We start from the raw sequence: 23,483 nt of genomic DNA on the forward strand, positions 1-23,483 counted from the left end.
TTTCATCAGCATCCTTTCCAAATGCAGCAGGCAGGTATTTTCAGCAAATACTTGTCTTTTAAAATATACTGTACACTTTCTGCCCAGCACTAGACAGCATACAAAGTTAGAAAATAACTGATGAACAAAGTGTTACAGTTAGCAGCTTGAGAGCCAGATATTTTTTGTAGCATCTTTGAAGACCAACAATGAGCTTCAAGGATAGCATTGAATGTTTCTGCAAACCATGGATACGTTACATTTATACATTTTCCGAATCATATTAACTTTTCCAAAGTGACGTAGTATATGAACTGACTTAATCATGGAGAGGTGGAGGGGATGGTGAATGGCATTAACCCAAGGTGAGACACCTGCCAAGCTCCAGACCACTGTTGTAGACCAAAAAACAATAAAAGTGGTCATTTTTTAGCGAGTCATGGGTGTGTTTCCTGCAGCTTTTAGTAACCAAATGTGGGCGGTTTTTAGCGACCCACTGCTGTGTTTCCACCAAGGCCAACTGCCCCAAAAAGCAGTTGTGTTTTCTACAAAGACATCTTTGCATTTCTTGAAGATAGTGCCACAAAGAGTGGTTGATTTTTAATGAGAAATCACTGCTGTGTTTTCTGCCAGGTTAATACCACCAAAAGCGGGTATTCTAAGCCAAAACATGATCTTTTCTTAACCATAACTAAGTAGTTTTTGTACTTAAACCTAACCACACCTTAACCACATTGTTGAAATGTAAAGAAACAAAGTTTCAACCTATCTGCTACATAATAATGTACAAATGTGACATATCTGTAGTTTGCAGAAACTCGGAAAGCCATTATTTGCTCTGGCAATTGGGTTGAGGAGAGTCACTATCGAGCTTGCATTCGTCATGTGGCCAAAGTACAACTGCAAATGAATGCTAATGTTGCTACATGTTTGCTAACATGATTGTTTCAACAATTGCACAACATAATATGCCTACAGTCTTTCTATTAAACAATTATTCCTGCCTTAATGCATGTCAAGTCAGTTTAATTTATATAGCTGAAAATAATAAATTAGTCTGTACAGAATACAGCAACCTTTATACTTAAACCTCTGATTGGATAAACTCCACCCAAAAAAAAGCCTCTGACGGGATGAAACTAAAGGAAATTAATTCTACATTCAAATAAGGCGTAGATAGTAGACAGACATATTTGATCAGTGCATCTAGGTGAATCCTGTACTTTATTTGTATTTTGAGTACTTTATAACTGATCTGCCCTCAGAGTACTGGAGATGCTTAATCAGATTCACTCTCTTACAGTTAACTCAAAATACTCGTCACTGATAAACCTGTAGCTCCAATTGAGTCACCTTCAAATTCTCCAAAGTCTCCACAGCCGTTCCTTTATACAAGTCCCATTCTCTCCCTCTTCTTTTGCTTCGGACAACCAGCCCTGAATTCCCCAAGAGGGGTGTACTTTTCACCCCACACCCACTTAAGCTGGTGACAATAGGCGGATTAGAAAAGAATTTACTTCAGCGAAGCCTCACACCAACCCCGAAAAAAGCCTATCCATCACTAAATAGCAAAATGAGAGATTGAAGGAAAGCGGGGAGAATGCGATAGGAGCCGGTCAGCGATCTTAACCTGTCTGATGTTTGCCATGGCAGCTTATAGTGGAGCGGAGGGCCAATAGCGTTGAGGCTGCAACACCTCCTGCGCTTCAGTGGTGGCTCTGGGCTGTCTGCTTGATTTTCTGAATATCGGTGAAAAGCATATACATTCTTTTGCTCCTTCTCCTGATGTGCAAGTGTTTACCGATGAGCATGACGAATCAGGGAACATATTTAAGCCCTTTCAGTGCACTCTCAACAGGTGCCCAGCAACACCATCAAGGTCTTATATGTAGCTGCTGGCGTCTTAGGAATGCATTTTTTATGCACTATATTGTGGTACAAATCAGATCTTGTTTTTTATGGCTATGTTTTTGTTGCTGTGGCATGGTTGTCCAATGAAAGAGTCTGTATTAAGTTAACTTTAGTGCTACCTGCATTGTGAACCTTGACATTTCTTTATTGCTCTGTCTGAAATCAAGTTTTTTTTTTTTGTCATGTAGAATTTTAACGATAAAGACTTTTGAAGGGTATCATGATGATACAAAGACACCAAAGCAGATCTTCTCAGTGTGTGGATGTCTGCTGCATATCTTGCTGAATACCTCTTCCCGTCAAATATTTGGCCTTATCCATCCTTTGTTCTCCATCATCTTTGAGCCACTAACTCTGCCCTTTGTGGCCCTAGTCTAAGCTCTGATAGGATAAAGAAAGGAAGCACTGATCTTGAATATTTAAAAACACAAACATTTTATATAGTTTGAAAGCTATCCTTATGTAATTTGTTAAATGTTTAGCATTTTTGTGTTAAAAAAGGCTTACATTGTGTTATTAACTGAGGCTTTTACCTGTCATAATTTCATTAATGAATTCCATGTTTATGTATGTCCCATCATTATTGTTATGTATTGCTGCTTTAGTATCTTATTATGTGTCAGGACCCTTCTGAGGCTTTCATCCTCATAGCTTATGCCCAAAGGCTGAATGTTTAATGAGTTAATGTACTGAAGTCTTCACTTTTCTACCAATTAACCCTGAGACCACTGCAGCGTTTTCCTAAATCCGCACAAGACCTTTTTTTGTTCCCACTTCAAAAAGGCTAAGCAGCCAAGGAAAGGGAAGGAGAAAAGGCTAACCTGTTAGCAAACAGTGAAAAGGGCCGAAAGGGGTTTAATCCTTATTAGGCTAAATTCAGACTAAGTGGCCTCACAGATCCTTTCAAAGGGGACGTTCTTTAGGGAGAGCAAACTCTTAGTGGGTGACGTTTGGGACTGAATGCTTTGAGCCTTCAGGCTTCATAACCTACACTTGCTGCAAGCTGGGCTTGTTTATTTTGCTTTAATTCTCTCACACTCCAGCGCAGCTTCTCAGTTGTGTTTATTTTTTTTGACCTTGTAGTTTGTTTTACTTCCCTCGAGGCAAATAGGCCTTTATGTGTGACCAGTGATTACATCTTGAATTAGTTACATGATGGTAGAACAATTGTGCCTATCAATCATTGGTGGACACAAATGGTCTGCACTACTTATACTGAAGCCTGTTCACAATGTGTCCAGTTTTCTATCAGCATTGTCTGTTATTACTTATACATCAATGCTAGTTGTAATGGATAGCATATTCTAGCCGCATAGTATTGTTATTAAAGAGACAGTTTGATGTTTTTCGGAAATTTACTTACTCGCTTGCGTGCAGAGAGTTATATTAGAGGACTGATTTCACTCTTCTCTCTGTCTGTTCAAGATTAGCCAACAGACAGTTAGCTTAGCTTATCTGCTAGCCTGGCTCTGTTCAAAGGAAATATCACACACCTCCGAATACCTCTAAAACTCAGAAATTAAAGGTTTATTATGCAGGACTGTTTAGTCACTGTTTGGAAACACAGCCTTCACACTAGGTAACTCCTCCAAATACTGCTTGTACAGACACTGCAAGCATCTGTTGTAAGAATGTTATATTTGTTGTAATGCAAAAGCTTATACTTCAGCAAGCTAACTAAGCTAACCGCTGAAACCTACCTGTCCAAGAAGCAGGCCAACTCTGCCTCAATCTCCATCCTCTCTTTCAATTTTCTCCACTGAAAGTGAAAGCCAACCCCAGATTTCCTCTCATTTTGTAGTTAGCTTTGTTTGCTTGGTGTTTTGCCTTGCTATATTTATGGGGTTTTTTTTTTGGCGCTCTGTCTACCATTTTCATTCTCTTGGATGCTACTGCAACTACCTGGTCGCTACCTTTTTGATAAAATTGATTGAACTCCACCTGCTGGCTGTTATTAGGTGGTAGCTGCACACCACTGCACAAAGATTGCAGCAAAAGAAAGGTTCCAACCACAGCAAAATAATAAGAAAACTGAGGCAGAGAGCAGGATCTCTGCAAATAAATACGCTGCCATACACTTATAGTAGGTCATGAGTGATGATTGAGACGATTAACTTTTGTATGCTTTTCATTGCTTTATTACTTGGGAAATTCCTGCATAGTATACCTTTAACATGTTTTTTCTTACCTTGTTTAATGTATAGCAAAACCAAAGTATAAAAACAACAGTTTGTGGTTTTACTGGTGAGTTGTGTGCAGGACTATTTCTTGGCTGGGAGCAGTGACGTCCTGGAGTTTTGTTGTCATCACAGGGTTGCCAGGAAACTCCAGAAATAAATACGACAGCGATATCAATCTTCCCATCTAACTCTGGGCAGCAAAATGAATACGTGTATTTCCCAAAATGTTGAACTCATTTTTCAAAGAATTTCCTTTGAGGTTGGTAACCTGACTTTTAATTGGTCTACAGTAAGGTAAATCACTTGGAGCACATGACTAGACAGAGATAGTTGTAGAGGCCAGTTGGTTAGATTGTGCTCTTGCTGAGGCACAAAGGCTACAGGGTAACTGCTGGAGTGTGAAAGTAGAGTCATGTGGCTGCACTGTCTTCAGTCATATGATTCCAGGTTCTTACGGTGAGGGAGCATTGTTTTCCTCTTGAATGATTTGCCTATTTTACCCATAGCTCAGCTTCCAAACAACCACTCACCAGCCACACACCTTCTGTAATGGCTTTAGATTGAAACACGATCAAGAAATCTTTACAATAAAAATATGTTGATGCATCATTCCGTCCCTCTTTCCAGTACAGTACTCTCAGCTCTGCATACTCTTTCTCCTCCTATCTTTTTTTCTGGCTATCACTCAATCTCAAAAACAAAATCTGTCTTAATTGGCTCCAGAGGGCTCTTGGAGGCTTTGTGTCAACGGTGATGAGGGTCCTGATTGGTCCAGAGGCACAGGCAGCCAACAGACCCTTGTTAGTGTGTCAGGGCCCTCGCTTGCTCGTTAGTCCGATGAACTCATTTACTGATGGGGGGTGACAAGGCCTCGTTTACCAGTGTGGAACAGAGGGTGGAAGGGGTTGAGGCGACGGGGGGGGATATAGTGAGAGGAGGATTATAAGAGTTGTAAATGGTAGTATGTTTGTGCATACACCAGGTGAGAGTGGCAAAAAGCCCTTAAATGTCAGTGTGTGTTTGTCCGTGCTTTCTTTCTCATTTGCTGCTGCAGCAAAAGCGCCATTAGCGTCTCGGTCCACTGAAACTCTGGTTATTGTAGATGGCTTGATTCTGTGGTCAGTCATGTGAGGAGGAGTCACAGACAGCATGGTGCAGATCTGACTGTATGAAGTGGTTTACTTTGTGTTTGTGACTTTTAAATAAGACAAATGGAAGTCTCACTTAATTATAGAGAAACTCCAGTATTTTTTAATCTGGACCCTATTTTCCTATGTTTTTGTGTCCAATTGACTTGTGGGAACAACAATTTTTAAAGCTGGTCCAGTATTGAGTGAGAGGGCTGCAGCAAACAGCAGCAAAACAATGAACCCCATCAATTTATGTCCATTAGAAGTGCTTGTTTTTGTCACTGACAGGCTCACATTGTTATTTTAGGTGTCTTACAACATTACAGAAAGAACCCTACAGAGAACTGAAACGTTCTTCTGTACCTTTTGTGTGTTCCTATGTCTTTTGTGTCCAAGTCTTGCTAGAGGAGAAGTCTTAAAATCAGCTAAATATTCAGCCATGACATTGAAAATCTTTAAAAAAAAAAAAAAAAAAGTAAGATACAATTTCTGTACTCTGACACATCAAACTATTACTGGCACTCCTCTCTCAAACTGTCACTTGCATTTTCCGCTAGGCATGTAAATCACAAGTTTCTTGGTTCTTTGGACAACGTTACGATATTTGCTGTTATCTTCTCCTCCTAAGACCCTGTGTCCCCGTATGGGGGCATTTCATTTTGGGTTAACTTTACCTTATACTTCAGTCTACTTACATCAGCCCTGTTGTCCTTATTTGTGGACACTTTTTGAGGCATCTAGTGGTAATAAGAGCACAATACACTAATCCATATAAAAACAAGATGGCAGCCATCTCTGCCAAGTCAGTCTGCAGCTAACCCCGACATAAAGATGGACATGGTCCGAAACCTAATTAAATTTAATGGTTGAAACTCATTTATTTATGATTAAGAATGCTTGCAGTTTGATATGATAACACATTTGACCAATTTTAGCAACAGTAACAAGCTCAGACACTGTTAGGAAGTACTCATTTGAAGACATTAGGACCCTATAATTGTCTCATTTGAGGACGTTGGGACTTAATTATTGCTCACAATGTTACATTTTTTTCTACCGATCCCAAATAGCAACAGAAATTAAGAATGCATTCTAAAGAGAAGTTCGGGTCTCGGGAGGATATAGTCTGCCACGATACGATTTTTTGGTTTGATTCAGGGGCCTGTGATCGATATGAGACATATCAGCAAGTCTCCTCATTGTCTTGGCTGTCCTTGGCTCCTTACTGTTATCTGCCTCGTGCTAGTTAGCTAGCACTGTTTGAATATTTAGGAAGGTATCCTTGGATGGAAATGGTGACACGGATGTGCTATTTAAATTTCAAAGTAAAGGCATATCTTAAAGACGACAGTATGTATCCTTGTTTTCACCTTGCATCGAAAGTATTGGATCGTTGATCACTGAATCAATTTATCGATCCACATCAATGTATGTTACTCCCTTAGATAACACTCTTTTCTTCCTGCAAAAACTTACCTCTCATGAGATTTAACGAGACGTCCCCTTTACTGAGTCTTGGACACCAAAATGACCAGAACAAGCGAAAGGTATGGAAAAATGTTTCATGTCATTGTAGTGTCCTTTTTGTAGTGTTATAAGACACTTACAATAACAATCTGAGCCTGTTAGTGGCAAAAACAACCACTTTTATTAGACGTAAATTGATGGCCTGTTTCGCCGCTTCCAGCTGCGGCCTTCTCTCTCAATACTAGGCCATTTAAAAAAAAAATTGGAATCTGCAGCCTCCATTGTTTGCATGCAAAAGTCATTTTGTGACATGTGGTTAAGTGGAGACTAGTGGATGTTGAGGGGTGTGGAGGCAGACAGCTTTTGGGAAATGAAAAGCAATAAGCAACTCTACATGCTGATAAGTCCACAGGTCTTTTTTTTTATTTTTTATGAATCCTATCAAGTTCTCCCAATACCGCTTGTCCCTCGTCTCTGTTTTGATGTTGATGGATCACCTCTCTTCCTCCCGCTCATTAATTTCATCACCTTATCTCCCACACCACTTCATTTGACCAAAAGGTAATAATAAATCCCTCATCCATTATCCTTTAACTGAGGCAGCCATGCGGAAATACTTAATAACAGGCAACAAATTGAACTTCAATCACCTCATTTTCCTTCAAGGATGCACAGCACATTAAACTCAACGAGCAAATATGCATACACCACTTATCAAACGCTGTTTATGCGCATTGTGCTTAAGCAGTGCTTTTACAAAAACAACACTATTGGTGTTAAAATTGGACTTTTTTCATATTTTATGACAAATAAGGATTCACTGTATCAGTGATCGGCAGTGGCTTCTGTTCTCTTCATCTCAAGTGTCTTATCAGCCCAAAAACACACACGTGCTCAGCCTGGCGACAGCGAAGGTAGTTGAGAGCCTCATCTATCTTGAACCACGCTGCTGATAGTTGCTCTGTTGCTCCTCCAGCTCTCCCCTAATTCAGCGCAGTTTCAATTAAATTTCATCTGTGTCATCATGTTCCTCCACTTGACTTTACCCATGCTTCTGAAGAGGCAGTGGTCGGTAAAGGAGCCTGGGTTTGCGAAGGGAAGGGTGTGGAGAGGGTTCACTGGCAGCGACTGTCTGCGGGATTCAGCAATGACAGTTTTTGTGTGTGTGTGTGTGGTTACACACCGCAGTCACAGTCACCCGGCCCCTCTTCATGTGTCCCTCTTCATTCCGCAGTCTTTTGGGCATCTGACAAAGACAAACGACAGTGCTTCAGAAATGAGCAGCAGCCCGGCACACAAACAGGTTGAAAGAGGAGGAGGGAGAGATGGAGAGGGAGAGGCAGAGAGAAAGCATCGCAATCAAGACTAGTTCCTTTGTTTTCTGTTTGGCTGTGTCCTCTCGCGTGACGCTTTGAAATTGATCTCGGGACACACCAGACCTGAATCCATGGATAATGTTCCACTTGAAATGAAACATCAATAAAACTGCGCTTTATACCCAACCAATCATGTTGATGTAAAAGCTCCTGATCCCACTTTATGCTCCCTTTATGGAATCTTCTCTCTTATACTCAGCCTAAATCATTTTATTTTTATCATTTTTAAACAGAACAACCCTTTTTTGCTCAGATAGTGAAATGTAAATGTGATGCAAGACGTAGCACAGTTTTGGTGTTTCCTTTTTTTCATTCCTCCTCTGCTCCTGTAGCACTCTCATCTTGTTGAGCCTGACTGATCCAGTTCCACCATTATTATTTATCACAGAGGGAAGCTGGTGCAGCCATAACTCCAGCTCGGACAATAACCCCCACACCATTGTAATTTGTCCAGACGTGGTCAGAGCGGCGAGAGCATTACAGCACGGATAGTTTGTCACGCTCCTTGTCACCCTCTCAGCTTTTTCATCTGCAAGGGAAAGGGCGCCGCCGATAGGGACAATGATCTCGGGAACATAGAGTGCTATTTACAGCGTTCCAGGAGATTCATCGGTCCAGGGACAAATATGATATCTGGCTCCCTCCCGCTACTGTCATATCTATCTGTGGAATCAGAGACTGCAACTTTATCACTTCAGCCCTGGGCATCTTCTTGACATCCATCGTGAGGTCTATGAGTGTACTCCTGGGGATGAAATGAGTCAACCACTCCTCTTTGGAGGTGAAAGGTTACTCTCTAAGCACTCACTCACTCATACACCTGGAAACAGGGATTTCATTTCTGATCAGAAAGAAGCAGAAAAGCTGCTTTTTAAAAAACTGAAGATAAAATTTGATGTATTTGGTCGGGAATGACGTACTGCGATTTCTGTAGGGTTCTTGACATGCTAACTTGATAGCCATCATGTCTGTCAGTAGAGAAAACAGATCAGGTGTCTCTGCCTGTTTGTCATCGAAATCCAGTCGTCTCAACTCTCAACAAGACTGTAAGGAGTAAATGAGAAGCTGTGATTTGTCTGTTTGTACAGACTGTTATACTGTTTGAAAAGCAGTCCTCTATTATTCCAGTCGAAGGGCTAGCATATTGTCAGATTTGTTTCTACGCGAGGTGTCAGTGGCTCAGTGGATAGAGCAGGCGCCCCATGTACAAGGCTGTTGCCGCAGTGGTCCGGGTTCGACTCCAGCCTGTGATCGGACCATAGTTTACAGGACATATTTATACTGTGCATGTTGTCAATTACTCGAGCAGTAGTTCCCAACTGGTGGGTCCCGGTCGAAAAATGGGTCGTGGGTCCATTCTGAATGGACTACAAATGACACAAACATTTCAAGTTTGTAAAAAACACACTTCTTTGAATTTCCAGCACAGAGCTTTTATTTTGAAGTGCCGTTTTCTGCTGTAGAGGGAGTGAATATAGACAGCTACTTGACAGAGACTACTTTGGACGTAGCCAGGCAAGCTGTTTCCCACTGTTTCCAGTCTTTACACTAAGCTAAGTTAGCTCGCTGCTGGCTGTGACTTCATATTTGCTGTACAGACATAAGAGCTACTTGCATTGTGCTGCTCACACTTACCAACAGTATAAATTAAATGTAAGTGGATGATCATATGTTAGTTGCCTTATGGAGTCATTTTTCCTCGATGCTGATAAATTGTGTTGTTTACTCATCTGAGTGCTGCACTATCTTTGTGATGGGGTTGGCTACAGGCTGACGGTGACTGGTATAGTCATTTCCAGCCCCCTGTTAAGGAAGATAGGAAAGTGGCGGTTGCAGCCCCAGCCAGCTTCTCCAATCCACTAATCCACATTTAATTGAACTCCAGAGACTTTGAAGCGAGTCTGTGATGCAGGCAGATCTTATTCCTCACAGAGACAGCGAGGGAGAGGCTGTCCTCAGCTGGCTGGCAAAGGCCTCAGCTGGTCCCCTCTGCTGTCCCCTGCCTTTAATGAGCTCCTTTAACTTAACACTAGACCTAGCTGGCTGGCTGGCTCACATTTGAATATTTTTGATTAATAACACAGCTTCTGAACCATGCTGTGACAAGCTAAAGTGTCCCTTTTACCTTGCTACCGTATATCCCTTTACGCCCCCGCTGTCAGCAGACGCCTTTGAAACTAAAAGCAGAGGTGAAACAAAAGCCTAGTTAACAAAGCAGTGATAAGGAGGTTAGTAGCATATCTAAATGCTGGATTAGTAGGAGTATGAATTGGTGGGGCAGGGCCAAGCATCTGGGTCTGTCAGACACTGTGGCAGCCATGAGGACAAGTCACTCTGACAGTTACCGCGGTCTCCACGGGGACGGATTAAGCTCAGCTCATCGAAGCATTTTTAAATGTTGAGCTAGCTAACATAATATATTTTGACCCCATGTGTCAGTTACATCCATGGAAATACATAATATAGTTTAATCAGATGCTTAGCATGAAATAGGCTGTTAACCTCATCCTTGTCACAGCAAACAATACTTTACTGTTTCTTGTATATTTGCATTGTATTTTTCTGATATGCTGTAATATGGATTATCTTTTAGTGAACTAAACACTTCCTTCACTCCTTCCAGCTGAATAGCGCCCATTCTCTCGCTGAAGGGATCTCTTTTTCATTGAGTCTGATCAATATAAGACATCAATCGTGCTGTTCCGGCCGTCGTGCCATCACTTGGTGAAAAATGAACTAACCTCACCTTCTGTCTGCGCTTCTTCCCTTCCCTTCCTCTCATCACTTATGTCCTTCTCTGGTCTGTTTCTTTATAACATTTCCTGTCTTGATTCACATTTTTATTATCCCCTTCCCCTTGGTCTCTCTTTTCCTGTCCTGTCCCGCAGATTCTAGCTTACACAGAAGGTCTTCATGGAAAATGGCTCTTCACAGAGATCCGTGCTGTCTTTTCCAGACGCTACCTGCTGCAGAATACAGCTCTGGAAATCTTCATGGCCAACAGAAGTAAGACAGCGCCTGATAATTACCTCTATATGTAACCGTTTTTATTGTCACCCTGATGGATATACGTACACATTTCTTGGTGTAAAAATACTGGAGACATTCTTGTCATGAGTTGAGTAGCAGTATGGGGAATTTATGAAGAAATAGGGCTAGGCGATAATGGCCTGAAATAAAATCTGAGATTTTTTTCACACCTAAAAACAAACAACAGAAGACAAAGGAATTATTCACATATATTTTGCATTTATTTTAACAATTATGAACAAAAGCAAGCATGTGGATGAACCCAGGCTTTTTCAACTGTATATACAGGCATTATATCTTTGGTAATGTGAAACACCAACACACCTTTTATGCTTTTCTACTGGCGCCTCTGCTTCTCATATGGCATACTATGGGGAAATGATTCCGCTAATGTTTTAGCAGGTGTTTTAGGGCAGCCGGTGTCTCATGCAGCTCGCAGTGCCACACACTTCTTCCACTGGGCTGCGTGCTTGTTTGAGATGCTGGAATAAATTCCTGCTGCTGCTTTAAGTTTCCAAAGACTTTAGACAAACTTGAGAGTGGATGGTGTTTGCTCGAGATCGGACTCTGCAAAACCAAACCACTTCCAAATGACTCAGGAGACTTTTTTGGGAACACTCCTCCAACTCCTCACTTTTTTTAGCCCATGCACTGTAATTCCCCAAGTTAAACTGAGAATTTATTGTCTCTTTTTTTAGCATCGTCCTAAACCTTAAATTCAAATCAAATGATAAAAAAATTTAATAAGGAAATTTTAATAAACTCTAATAAGGAAAATGAGGATAATCCTTGAAATTACTAATTGTTTCTCCGTGCCTCTCCATAGCGGCAGTCATGTTCAACTTCCCAGATGCAGCCACAGTGAAGAAGGTGGTCCACAGTCTTCCTCGTGTTGGGGTGGGCACGAACTTTGGCCTTCCACAGACCAGGTGAGACGCACAGCTAAACACGGAAGTGCACAATAACTCTTTGTTTGTGGCACATTGTCAATGGTTGAATCCAAACATTCTCTGCAGGCTTGTGTGCCGCACATAGGGCACCGCATCTGAACACATCAAAATATTTAAGTAATGGAAAAACAGCGGTGGTTAGAGGGAATGAAACGGGATAAGAAAACTTTCACATTTGTGTTACTTTTATACCGCAGACCTCCAAACTGAATGTTCTCCCTCCCTCTCTTGCCGTCATATGCACACAGGGATTCGGTCACCGATTTGTCCGTCCCTCCCACTCTCTCCTGACCCCCCCAAACATAATTGGCTTCACACAAACACGGTCCAGTTCATTTATTTGTGTGAAGCAAATAGTTGCTTGTAAGCCTTCATGGCACACCACCCCTCCTCCTTTGCCCTCCCTCACATCACGTCTGCTCTGTGTCCAAGCAGGGCTGAAACCAAGCCCAGCCCAGCTGCTGGCGCGGTATAAGGTCCTGTGGAAATCAGGAGAAATTAAAGTAATGCCCAGGAAGTCCTTTTATGGCATATTTTAATTGTGTGATGCGACCACCTTAAGTCTTTAGTCTGATACATTACATGGAGGTGAAGGTGTAATTGTCAAGTCTTTTTTATTTATATACTGTATATCCCAAAGTTGCACAGATGCCTTAAAGGACTGAAGCACATGACACCCTCTATATTTAGACCCTTGGTTTGGATAGGTGGAAAAAATCACCGGGACAAACACAAAAGGAAGAAACCTCATGAAGAGTAAATATTTTCCCTGTGTTTTGGGTTAAAGTTTGCATAAAAATACACATAGGTTCCCGTAAATTACATTTCAACCTTTTGAAGACCTTTTTTGAGGGTAAGACTTTAGTTAAAGCAAAACTAAAAAAAGACTCGAGTACAAATGAAAGCCAGAGACACTGTAAAAATATAAATCTTTGTTTCAGTTTCATACTTTATGTTGTGAAATTTTTTGTCTTCATTCATCTGAGCAATGACAGCTGTTGTCTGGTGGGATGTGTGAATATTTAGGGAGGTAACATGTGAGACAGGAAGATTTAGGATCTGTGGGAAATGTTTTCTCAATATTAGGAAACCAAAAATGCTGAAGCCTATGTAATCAGTCTGAGTATGTGCGTCCAGTAATGAGTCAGTGTGGATGTAGGACAGCGTGTGTACTGTATATAATACTGACACACACACACACACACAAAGTTAGGATTTGTGTTGGACTCATTAATCAAGCTGGTTTGCAGGCCAGGTTACACCTTGCCTCTTTGACCTGGGGACAGCTGTACAGGGCAGCTAATGCTAGCGCAGCACAAATTATTTAATGTCCAGAGAGCCACGGCAATAATTGCGCAACTACACTTCATTATTCATGTAATATATGGTTGCTCATACTTGGATATTTTCCTACTGCCTTAAAAAAAATTGGCCAGTATCAAGCACCCTCTGTCTTTTCTCTTCTTTTCATGTGTTTACATGTAATTATAATGTAATCTATGTAATGAATGTAATCTAGATACAGAAACCTACGTGGAAAATATGCTAAAGCACATGTAAGATATAGTGTGTCTTGTAGTACACTCGTATTTAGAGAGTTGTATTTTCACCTTTGAGAGGCCTAACGACTATAATCTCACACCCTGACAGTGATTAATTCCATCATTTTCCTTTGTTTTAATTGGATTGGGGGTCATTTGTTTTTGTCCTACTGCATACATCATGCCCTGGGCCCTTTGTGTGCGCACATGCACGCAAATATGTGTATTCAAACCAGTTTATTGCATATTTGTCTTCTTAATTAGCGAGTCTGTAAGTTCAAAAGATTTTTCATATAATGACATTTGTAATGCAGAAGTCTAATAAAGCCGGAGGCCCTTCTTCCAGCTGCTAATTGCTGTTCTTGTGATCTGCTGTGTGACTTTGTGCGACTTCACACTGTGTTACCAGAGCAAGAAACACTTGAATGTCCGTTTTGTTCTCTTTCTCCTGGTAGACGTATCTCTCTGGCCACACCAAAGCAGCTATTTAAGGCATCCAACATGACCCAGCGCTGGCAACGACGCGAAATATCCAACTTCGATTACCTCATCTTTCTCAACACCATCTCTGGTGAGGACACCACCCGGCACCTGTTTGATGTTATTGCAGTTTGTGGCATTGAGGATATGCACACAGAAATCTTTCTGACCTTGTGTTGTCAGTTCTTGATACTTTGATTTGTTTAATCTTTGTTTCTTTTTTTCTCTTTCTTTCTTTCCTTCCACCAGGCCGGACCTATAATGACCTAAACCAGTACCCAGTCTTCCCCTGGGTAATCACCAACTACGACTCAGAGGAACTTGACCTCACTCTGCCCAGCAACTTCAGAGATCTATCCAAGGTGAGACACACAAGGCAGATTGTCTCTTTTCACTTTACTTGTTTTGTATTCCAGAATGGGAGGACTCTTAAGAAATACTTCACTCCCCAGTGATCATTTGTGTATCAATTACTCACCCTGTCTTGCGTTGGGAAGAAAAAAAAAATTCTCACATGCCTCTATAGTGAACAAACTGTCCAAAAACAGAAAATTCTTGATGAATTAAGGGAACTGTGTTTAATGTCAGTAGAACTATATGAAAACATCCTTTAAAAAAACTTTAGCGCAGCCAGTGCAGCATAATCCAAGTCATAGTCATGCAGTCATATTCTCAGTACCTCCCAAAGCATTTGGCTAAAACTGTGATATTTAAAACACGTCAGAACAGTCTCATGCACTGCTGAGTAGTGCGGCTGCATTGGTTATGCAGAAATGTGTTAAATATGAATGTTTTAGGGAAAATGCATGTGTTTAGGAAGTACCGAGCATACAACTGGATAAGTGAGACTTGGATTATACTGTACAAGCTGTGTGACAGTTTTCTCGGTTTGATATACAAATGACATTTGGGGAGTGAAAATTTGGAGTGTGTGTGTCTCTATGTGTGTGTTTGTGTGGTTCCTGAAGTCCATCTAGTCGCTGTGCAATTGTCATTGATCATAGTTTAGTGAACCAGCTTTTTAATCACCGTTGGCTGATTGCTATCTCCTCACAGGTGCAGCTCTGCCCTTCTCAGTCAGTTACTTAACAGTTGGATGTTTGAGTCTTAGAAGACTTAAAGTTACCGCAAAGTTTTAAAGCACCCACACTAGTATTAGTTTGATGTTTTTTAGACACTTTTAAAATCGGTTTTGTGTGTCTTTGGCATTACTCCTCCCCTTCTGTATGTTGGCAAGTCTAAATCCAGTGGTTTGCTCAGTTTCATGTTTTTGCAAATGTACAAAATTGGGTTAGTACTGTGACACCTTTCCCAACATTGCAGGTGATATATAGTATGGATAATCTAGTTGTTGAGTTGTGTTGGCTGAGGCAGCCCCGTCTCTCTTCAGTCAAGACGGATTTTAACTGTACATGCTCTCTCCATGAGACTCCCATTTTCTGGTTTAGCTATCGTTTTCTTTCTATAACTCAAACTTCATAATTGAATTCTTTCAAGTTTGACCTTCTGCAACACCCCAGGAAGTGAAGTAATACTCCCTGGTAGCTCCAGGCATCAAGTGATTGGGCTTAAAACAATGAAACCTGCCCTGAGATGCTCCCTGGCACATAAAGTACACACTCACTCACACTGCTGTAACTGCTTAAAAGATTCTCCCCCATGTCGTAAGTAGACATGCAATTATTTACTTGCATGAACTCCCTGTCTTTTCTACACATACAGGGGGAAAAAAACCTACTCCTACTACTTGCCAGCTTCCCTCGTTGGACTGAGCATCAGTTGTGCTTAATGTTGTCCAGTGGTGGGAGGACAGAGGATTAGTTTTAGAGTCAGATGATTGAGCGACTGTCGAGCTTCTGGAACGAAAATGGCTGAATAAATCAGCAATGGAAACAAAAAGGCATGTGTTAATGGACAAGGGATACGTTAGAGGAAATGCATTTCGGAGTTGCACTTGAAGGCATTTGTTTAGGTCCTGCGAGCATCCCGAGTTCCTGCAGGGTGAAGGAGAGGTGGAGGTACTTTAGTGAGACAGAATTAAACATATTACTGTTAACATTGCATGTAAAAAATGCGAAGGGGTGTGTTGGTGGGAGTGAGCTGTGGTAGGTTAATGATATGATACAGGAAATCCAGGTTGTGTAATACATTCATGAGTTTTAATGTTTATTGAATGTCAAAATGCTGTGCAGAGGTTTATTATGAGACAGAATACTACAACTTGAGATTTATCACTGCAGAAATGATTGTATCCTTCGTCTTGACCAATGTAAGATAAACAGTAAATGGACTTGCGCTTGTGTAGAGCTTCTAGTCCTCCACCACCTCAAAGCGCTTTCACACTATGAGTCATATTCACCCAGTCAATTTGGGGTACAGTATCTTGTCCAAGGACACTTGGGATGGGAGGAGCTGGGGATTGAACTGCTGATCTTCCGATTGATAGATGACACGCACTACCTCTTGAGCCACAGCTGCCCCATTGCAGTAGCATTATGATGTTTATGTTACAAAGTAACCCAATAGGCATGTATTATAGGCCTGTTTACATGTTATTGGCCAACAATCAAATACAGCGCATTGCCTAATGATGTCGCACTGTGTTTTGGCAAAAGTTGAGCCATGTCCAAATTTTTTGACAGAAAACCCAGTGGTTTTTTCTGCCACCGCTATTGGCTGTTATTTGGACTCTCCACTTCTGTTTGTCGCCCTATAAATTAGAGATTATAGGAGTTTGTAACTGGTCAGTGTCAGAATTAAAATGTGTCGTCACATCAAGATGAACAGTTAAATGGACTGCATTTATATTGTGCTTTTCTAGTTTTACCAACTACTGGAAGCCCTTAATAATACAGGCACCACTTACACACACACACATACACACACACACACACATTCATACACTGGTGGCTGTGGCTACCACACATTCGCCACCTGCTCATAAGATAAACATTCACACGCACTCACACACTGATGGCACAGCTATCAGGAGCATTTTAGGGTTCAATATCTTCAACATGTAGACCATGAGGACTGGCGATCAAACCACCGATCTTTCAATTGGTCAGTGACAGCTTTACCTCCTGAGCTAAAGCTGAACTCTGTACAAAAACGCAGTGCAAAGTTGCTTTGACTCTTCAAGCAAATCCAGTGATAGCACGGGTTCCTTTTGAAATTGTGATTTTTGACTTGTAATTTGGCTGTTACAAATTCTGGTGTGACTGAGCCCTTTGCCAAACATTCATTTTAGTCTTATGAAAGTGCACACTGCTCTGACTCAGCATCACATTTTTTTTGTTTATACCCATGTTTTGGTCCCTCTGGACCTTCATCAAGAGTGTTTTAGGGACTAAAACTTTAGCATAAATAATAAATTGTGATGCTGAGCAAGATCAGTATGCGGTATTGTCTTTTCCCAAGACTCGAGTGATACTTTCCAATGCACCTGCATCTGAGATAGTTGTGGATGTTCGAGTGTCTCCTTTTAAAAAATAGCCAGATATTCATTAAAATATCAGGGCTGCAGCTAACGATTATTTTGTCAGTAAAATGTCAGAAAATAGTGAAAACTGTATGGTGTATTTCAATGCAGCACTGCAGTCCTGCACATTTACTACCAACACACTAACCATCCACTCACACTTCCATTCCCTCACACCGCCCTGTCCAACAGATTCAAGCACCTCAACAGTCAACACCTTGTCCCTTAGGTTCTCCCCAGTCCTGCTTTCACTTCCGATCTGCTCCTCTGTGCCTTTATCTGCGGTTTTTATCCCTCCCAGTGTAGCTTTACCCACTGTATGAAGCTGCATAATGCCTCTGTTTATCTGGCTTCATGTTGCCCAGTAGGCTGAAATGTGACAGTTGTACTTGCCCCACAAACACAAACACAAACACACACACACACACACACACACACACACACACACACACAGACTCACACAAACATGCAGCCTTCCTTCAGTTTCCTAGCTCGTTTCTGCCTCCCGCTCCTCTCCTTTGCACCGCCTTTGAGTTTGGACAGCTCAGCCTCTGTGCACAGTCAAGCCTTGCAGCCCCGGGGACTAAGTGAATGAAGGGGGGAGATGGGTGAAAGGAGGAGAAACAGAAAGACAATCTGAGAGCAAAAGAAAGAGGAGGAGAGAGTGTAAGAGAAGAAGAACAACATCATTTGCCATCCTTTTTTTTTTTTTTTCCTCCTCAGAGAGCAGAATAGCAGCAGAGAGAGAAGGAGGGGAGGGAGCGGGCCAATCTTTATTACATCTGTTTTATTCATGTTGTTGACACACGTGTGATATCAGTGTATGACCAGCGGACCGTGGCAGACTGCAGTGTCTGGAAAAGGGCAAGCAGCACTGTGCAGCCCCCCCAAATCAACCCCCACCCCCCAATTCTGCACCCGCAATCATTTGTGCTCTGTGTTTCTTTCCTTTGCATCCTAATGCTTTCTGACCTTCACTGTTAGTTTCTTGCTCAATGTCTGCATCTTTCACCACCTTCCTTTGTTTCCTCTTTATTGTCCCAGTTCTCCTTCTGTTTGCCTCTCACTCTGTCTCTCTTTCTCACCATCCACATCTCTCTTATCCCCCCTTTATGTCACGTTGGTCGGCTATCTCATATAGAAACAGGTCATCTGAGAAGCCTCCAGTGACATTGAGAAGCCAAATTGCCATGAACGTGTGTGTGTGTCACACACTGTCATCATCCCCAGCACAACAGAGGCCACACAGAATTTATGTTCCCTGCCGCCAGAGCCATTCTGACCCCAGGGACTTTCTTATCATAAACTCTAACCTCAACCTGACATCAAACGTCGACCCCCGAGATAACATTGTAGTCACGATAAGCACACACAAGAACTGACTGCAAGTGTTGTAACTCTCCTCTAGCCTTTTTTACAGCCTAGTCCTGCACACATTCCCCCCAAAAATGCACTTGTCCTACATATAGATAGCTGTAGGATGATTATAATTGGTTAATGGGGTCATACAATACCTCTCAAGGCAAAAGCATTGTCATTCTTGTTGTTGCACAGCTTTTAATGAAGCACAACAAACAATTAAAAGAATAATTAACCTCTTAAGGAAAGATTAGGCAGTCTGCATTTACATAGCAACAGAAATAGTGAGGATTTATCGAGCGTTCCCTGTACCTTTTGTGCTATAAGCTACTACTCACAGCCACATCAGCTAATGGTGTATTGATTTCACCATACGCGCCCCATATGTTTATCCCCCAGGCCCTCCACACCATTTTCACTGTTTAAATAGGACATTATACATAAACACTCCTTTCAAAAGGCTCTTTTGATTTATGACTCAAAGCCCAAGTGATGCTCAAATTGTCGGTAAGCCATTATACTTCATCACCGGTGACCCATTATTGTTTTAAAAGCGGAGTAGCACTGGATAATGTTCTTATAATAGTGCTCAGGAAGATTATTGTTGTTCTGTAGGGCAGTGTTTTCCCTCTGAGTGTTCATTTTGTTTGTGTTCTCAACCTGGGGAGAATTTGGGGGGCTTCCAAGTTTTCATATTGAATGAATTCACTATTACATATCAGGTGGTTCGGCATACAGGAAGCATTATGTATAATCTTAATTATCTGTAAAATGTTTCCATGAGTGACTTCTGTGCATGGAGTAGGTGTTTTGCAGTTTGCAAATCAGATCATAAATGGTGTTCCTGTTTTGGCTACTGTTATTATTTCTTTTCTTTTCTCACACTATCTTTAAATGGCTCCGTAACACCATCACCATCTCCACTGTTGATGAAGAACTGATTAGGACTAATCCGAGATGAATTCTCTGATCTAATTCTCTGTTTTCCCCTTCAAAGCACCAGCACATCTCCGTTCTGTAGCTCTCTCTCTAGTCTAATTAAAACTACGAGATTGGTTCATTTATCTGAGCCCTCATCAGAGCGCTATTCTTTGCCACGACATATTAAGCCAATCTGTGGTGGGGCGGCAGCAGGCACTCCATCAGCACACTGCCGGGTGCTCCGCTCTGATGTACGGCGCCGTCATCCGCCGCTCTGTTGTAGCTACTGTAAGCTGAGAGCAGTAGCCCCACAGTAATTTACAGCAGTAAACAATGTCGGGCTCGCGCAAACCAACAGCCCCCACACGCACTCGCACACAATTCTCCCTCTCGCTCTGTCACTGTGGCACTTTCAGTCTTTTTTTATTTTATATGCCTCCTCTCCCTTTTCTTTTTTTAATGAGCCGACTGTTATTAGGGCTATAAATCAGACCAGTGGGCCTGATGTATAATTCACTGTGTGTACTCACCCACCCCCAGTGGCCCTGAGGAAGCCCACAGTGTATCACTGTCAACGCAGAGCTGTACAGTGTGGTGGCACGAGGCGTTTTGCCACGTATATCCGCACACACTCAGGAGCACTATTTGCAAAATTACAACATATATATGCACACACCAAACCGAAAAAGGCAACCAATTCTGCACAAATCCTGTGTGCATCCCTCCCACCACACATGGATACATGAACACAAGCATGCCCCATTACACCAACACAAAACAGTAGCCATAGCACAGATCAATATCAGTGCCTGGCCCTGGATGAGTCTTGCTGTGACAGGCACCCTATGATATGAAAGAGATTCAATTGATCCACGCCCTACTAGGCTCTCATCCTCAAAAGGCCATCATTCCATTACCATTGATCTGCTCAGTGTGTGTGTGAGTGAGAGAGGGAGAGAGGGAGAGAGAGAGATGAAGGGGGGGTTGAGGGAATATGGCACAGCCAGCAGAAGACTAATAAAAATTGAACCAGCCTGAAAGTGATTTCTATAAATGAGTATTTAAATAATAGCCGAGCAGCACAGGGTTATTGGTTTTGCAGAGTGATGGAAAATTAATGCAACTTAACCATTTTTCTAGACTACAAATAGGGCCGGTGACCAGTGTATTAGTTACAGATTAATAAAAAGTAGAAATTAAAGGAACCCGCAGCCTTGCTATTGATATTCCTAGTAGGCACTCTTTCATTGGAGCGCATTAGTTTTTTCTGACAGACTACAGCTGCGGGGGCTCTGTTTCACAGCCTCTAAAAAGCACTCTGTGGGAAAGGATTGATCTCTGTCTGAAGGGAAACATCATCTAATATTCATTTGAAATTGCACAAAGGTTACCAGCTTAATTTGCCGTGCAACTGTTATGCTGCAAAGAGTGGACCATGAATGTATACATGCCCATGTGTTTGTCATTTCTCTCATCTTTATCTCTGTTTCCGTGTTGAGCAGCAGTTAAAGGAAGTTGCAGGTTATTTCTCATTTTTTAACATATCTGAAAATATCTTTTATGTTTCAATTTCTCCACAGCCTATTGGTGCTTTGAACCCCAAGAGGGCAGCATTCTTTTCAGACCGATATGAGTCCTGGGAGGATGATCAGGTGCCGAAGTTCCACTATGGCACCCACTATTCCACCTCCAGCTTCACCTTGATGTGGCTACTGCGAATCGTAAGTGCAATGTGTATAAAAAAAAATCCAGAATTCTTTTCGTTATTGGTCATTTTGAGTCTTGTGTAGCATCCGTAGTTGTCCTAAAATCTCAAAATAAAGCATCCAGAAAATTCTATGTATACCTAAGTGTAGTCTAGGATATTCCTCTTCAATTTATAGATGGTGCAGCTCAAACATTAGCAGTGAAAAAGGCCCCATTTCTGCTCAGTTTTTAGAATATACATAGCAATATGCATATCCAGCTTATCTGTCAAACATGGGTTTTTAAATTTATATTCACTGTTTCCCTTTGGAGTTTTATACTATCATGAATCCATTTTTAATTAGGCACCTACTTCCTAGAAACCCATTTATTTATATCAAATTGAAAGTATGTGTGTGGTAAATATTGTGCAACATGCATATTGTTCCTCATTTATTGCTGCTTATGATTTATTATATGATATGATGTTGCTGTATAATAATAGAACAACAACAAAAACAGTGCAATCAATGTCCGCAATGAAAAAAAATGATCCACCCGAGCAAAGTATTAAAATAATAAAGGAATACCAGGTATTCTATGTGATTTGATTAATTTTTGAGGAGCGCTCGTTGTGCAGCCGAGTGCTCTCCTTCACTACCTTTTGTTGAATGGATGCCATCAATCTTTCCATACTGCACTCGAGGGAGAAGGAGGTTACTAAGTTTCTCCAATGTGCAGTTTTCTCCTGTTATTGTCCCAGTAGCTCACTGTCTCAGTGACTCCCAGTGGAGTTACCGCATTGATCCCTGCACATCATTAGCGGGCTTACTCTAAAGCCACTTTACCAGAAACCCTCACTTACAGCTCTCACTTAAAGATCAAACTTAACATCAGAGAGAAACTGGAAAAAAATGTTGCAAGGAATGTGAACTATTTTTGTGTGTTGTGTTTTTATTTGTTAGATTTTATAGTGTGCTTAATCCTGTTTTGTTGTTTTAGCTACACAAAGGGAGGAAAAGTGGTTAACCTCTATTTTAATGAATGAGGCATGTGTCATTTCAGGCTGCTTAATTAGCCATCTACAGTATTAGTTTGCAGCTGTGTGACCACACAGCATATTGTGCCCATGTCACTTGGGGGCTATTTAGCAGAGGGACAGCTATTGATTGATCGGCCCTAACAAGATTATACATGATTAGAAATGCATCAGTAGCACGAGTGTATTGGTTTTAGTAGCTCACTGGGTTTATTGTTATTTCACTTGTTCATTTTGGATTCCAGTTTGTTAGAGGGTGTGGATAAAGAGTAGATTTTGGTTCAAATCTGTTGACCTAGTGCTGTGTTGAACTACAAGACAGACTTTTATTGCGTGCTTTTATTGTACACAAGGGATTCAATTTTAGCCAATTACAGCAGCTGAATCCTGTGGCCCTATTCAAGCATTTTTTCCCTTAATCAACAGGAACCCTTCACCACGTTTTTTCTCAACTTCCAAGGAGGGAAGTTTGACCACGCTGACCGCACCTTCTCCTCAGTGTCTAGGGCGTGGAGGAACTGCCAGAGAGACACTTCTGATGTGAAGGTACTGTGCGCACACACTGATGCACATGATGGTGAAATACTTTCCAAAAAGAAAAAGTTACCTTCTTTCCTTTTAAGATGGTTGACTTGTAAGAAGGTTAGAAGTTAGAGGAGATAAAGGACTGAGCGCTCCAGGAGGATAAATCCCCGTCCAGCATCCTTGCAGACAAAGAAGAAAAGGTTTCAAAAGAGTAATGTCCAGTCACTACCAATCATTGTCTCTATGCAATGAAAGCTTCCTGGTCTTCTGATCAAAGCGTTAGACTAATCCTCATCTGTCCCAGCCGTCTGTCTCAGATTCAGCCAGCTATAACCTGGACTTGAATCTCTGCCCATTGGGCCCCCAAACTCTGCTGAGCTGTTGGATCTGCCCTGCAACAGCACAGGTCATTCTCATACTGAAGGCCT

The 23,483-nt window shown here is 41.6% G+C and overlaps 1 protein-coding gene across 7 annotated transcripts in view; it reads left to right on the forward strand.

Moving 5' to 3' along the window:
- lrba (LPS-responsive vesicle trafficking, beach and anchor containing) overlaps nucleotides 1-23,483 on the forward strand; it is a 236,340-nt gene that overhangs the window by 159,944 nt on the left and 52,913 nt on the right. For all 7 annotated transcript variants that reach the window (XM_033624965.2, XM_078166196.1, XM_033624967.2 and 4 more), the window contains exons 40-45: nucleotides 10,932-11,049; nucleotides 11,900-12,002; nucleotides 14,020-14,135; nucleotides 14,294-14,406; nucleotides 21,386-21,526; nucleotides 22,957-23,076. In XM_033624965.2, the coding sequence (XP_033480856.1) occupies nucleotides 10,932-11,049; nucleotides 11,900-12,002; nucleotides 14,020-14,135; nucleotides 14,294-14,406; nucleotides 21,386-21,526; nucleotides 22,957-23,076 (711 nt within the window). The remainder of the gene's footprint in view (nucleotides 1-10,931; nucleotides 11,050-11,899; nucleotides 12,003-14,019; nucleotides 14,136-14,293; nucleotides 14,407-21,385; nucleotides 21,527-22,956; nucleotides 23,077-23,483) is intronic.

Source organism: Epinephelus lanceolatus, chromosome 3 (genome assembly GCF_041903045.1).
Source record: "Epinephelus lanceolatus isolate andai-2023 chromosome 3, ASM4190304v1, whole genome shotgun sequence".
Taxonomy (NCBI): domain Eukaryota; kingdom Metazoa; phylum Chordata; class Actinopteri; order Perciformes; family Serranidae; genus Epinephelus; species Epinephelus lanceolatus.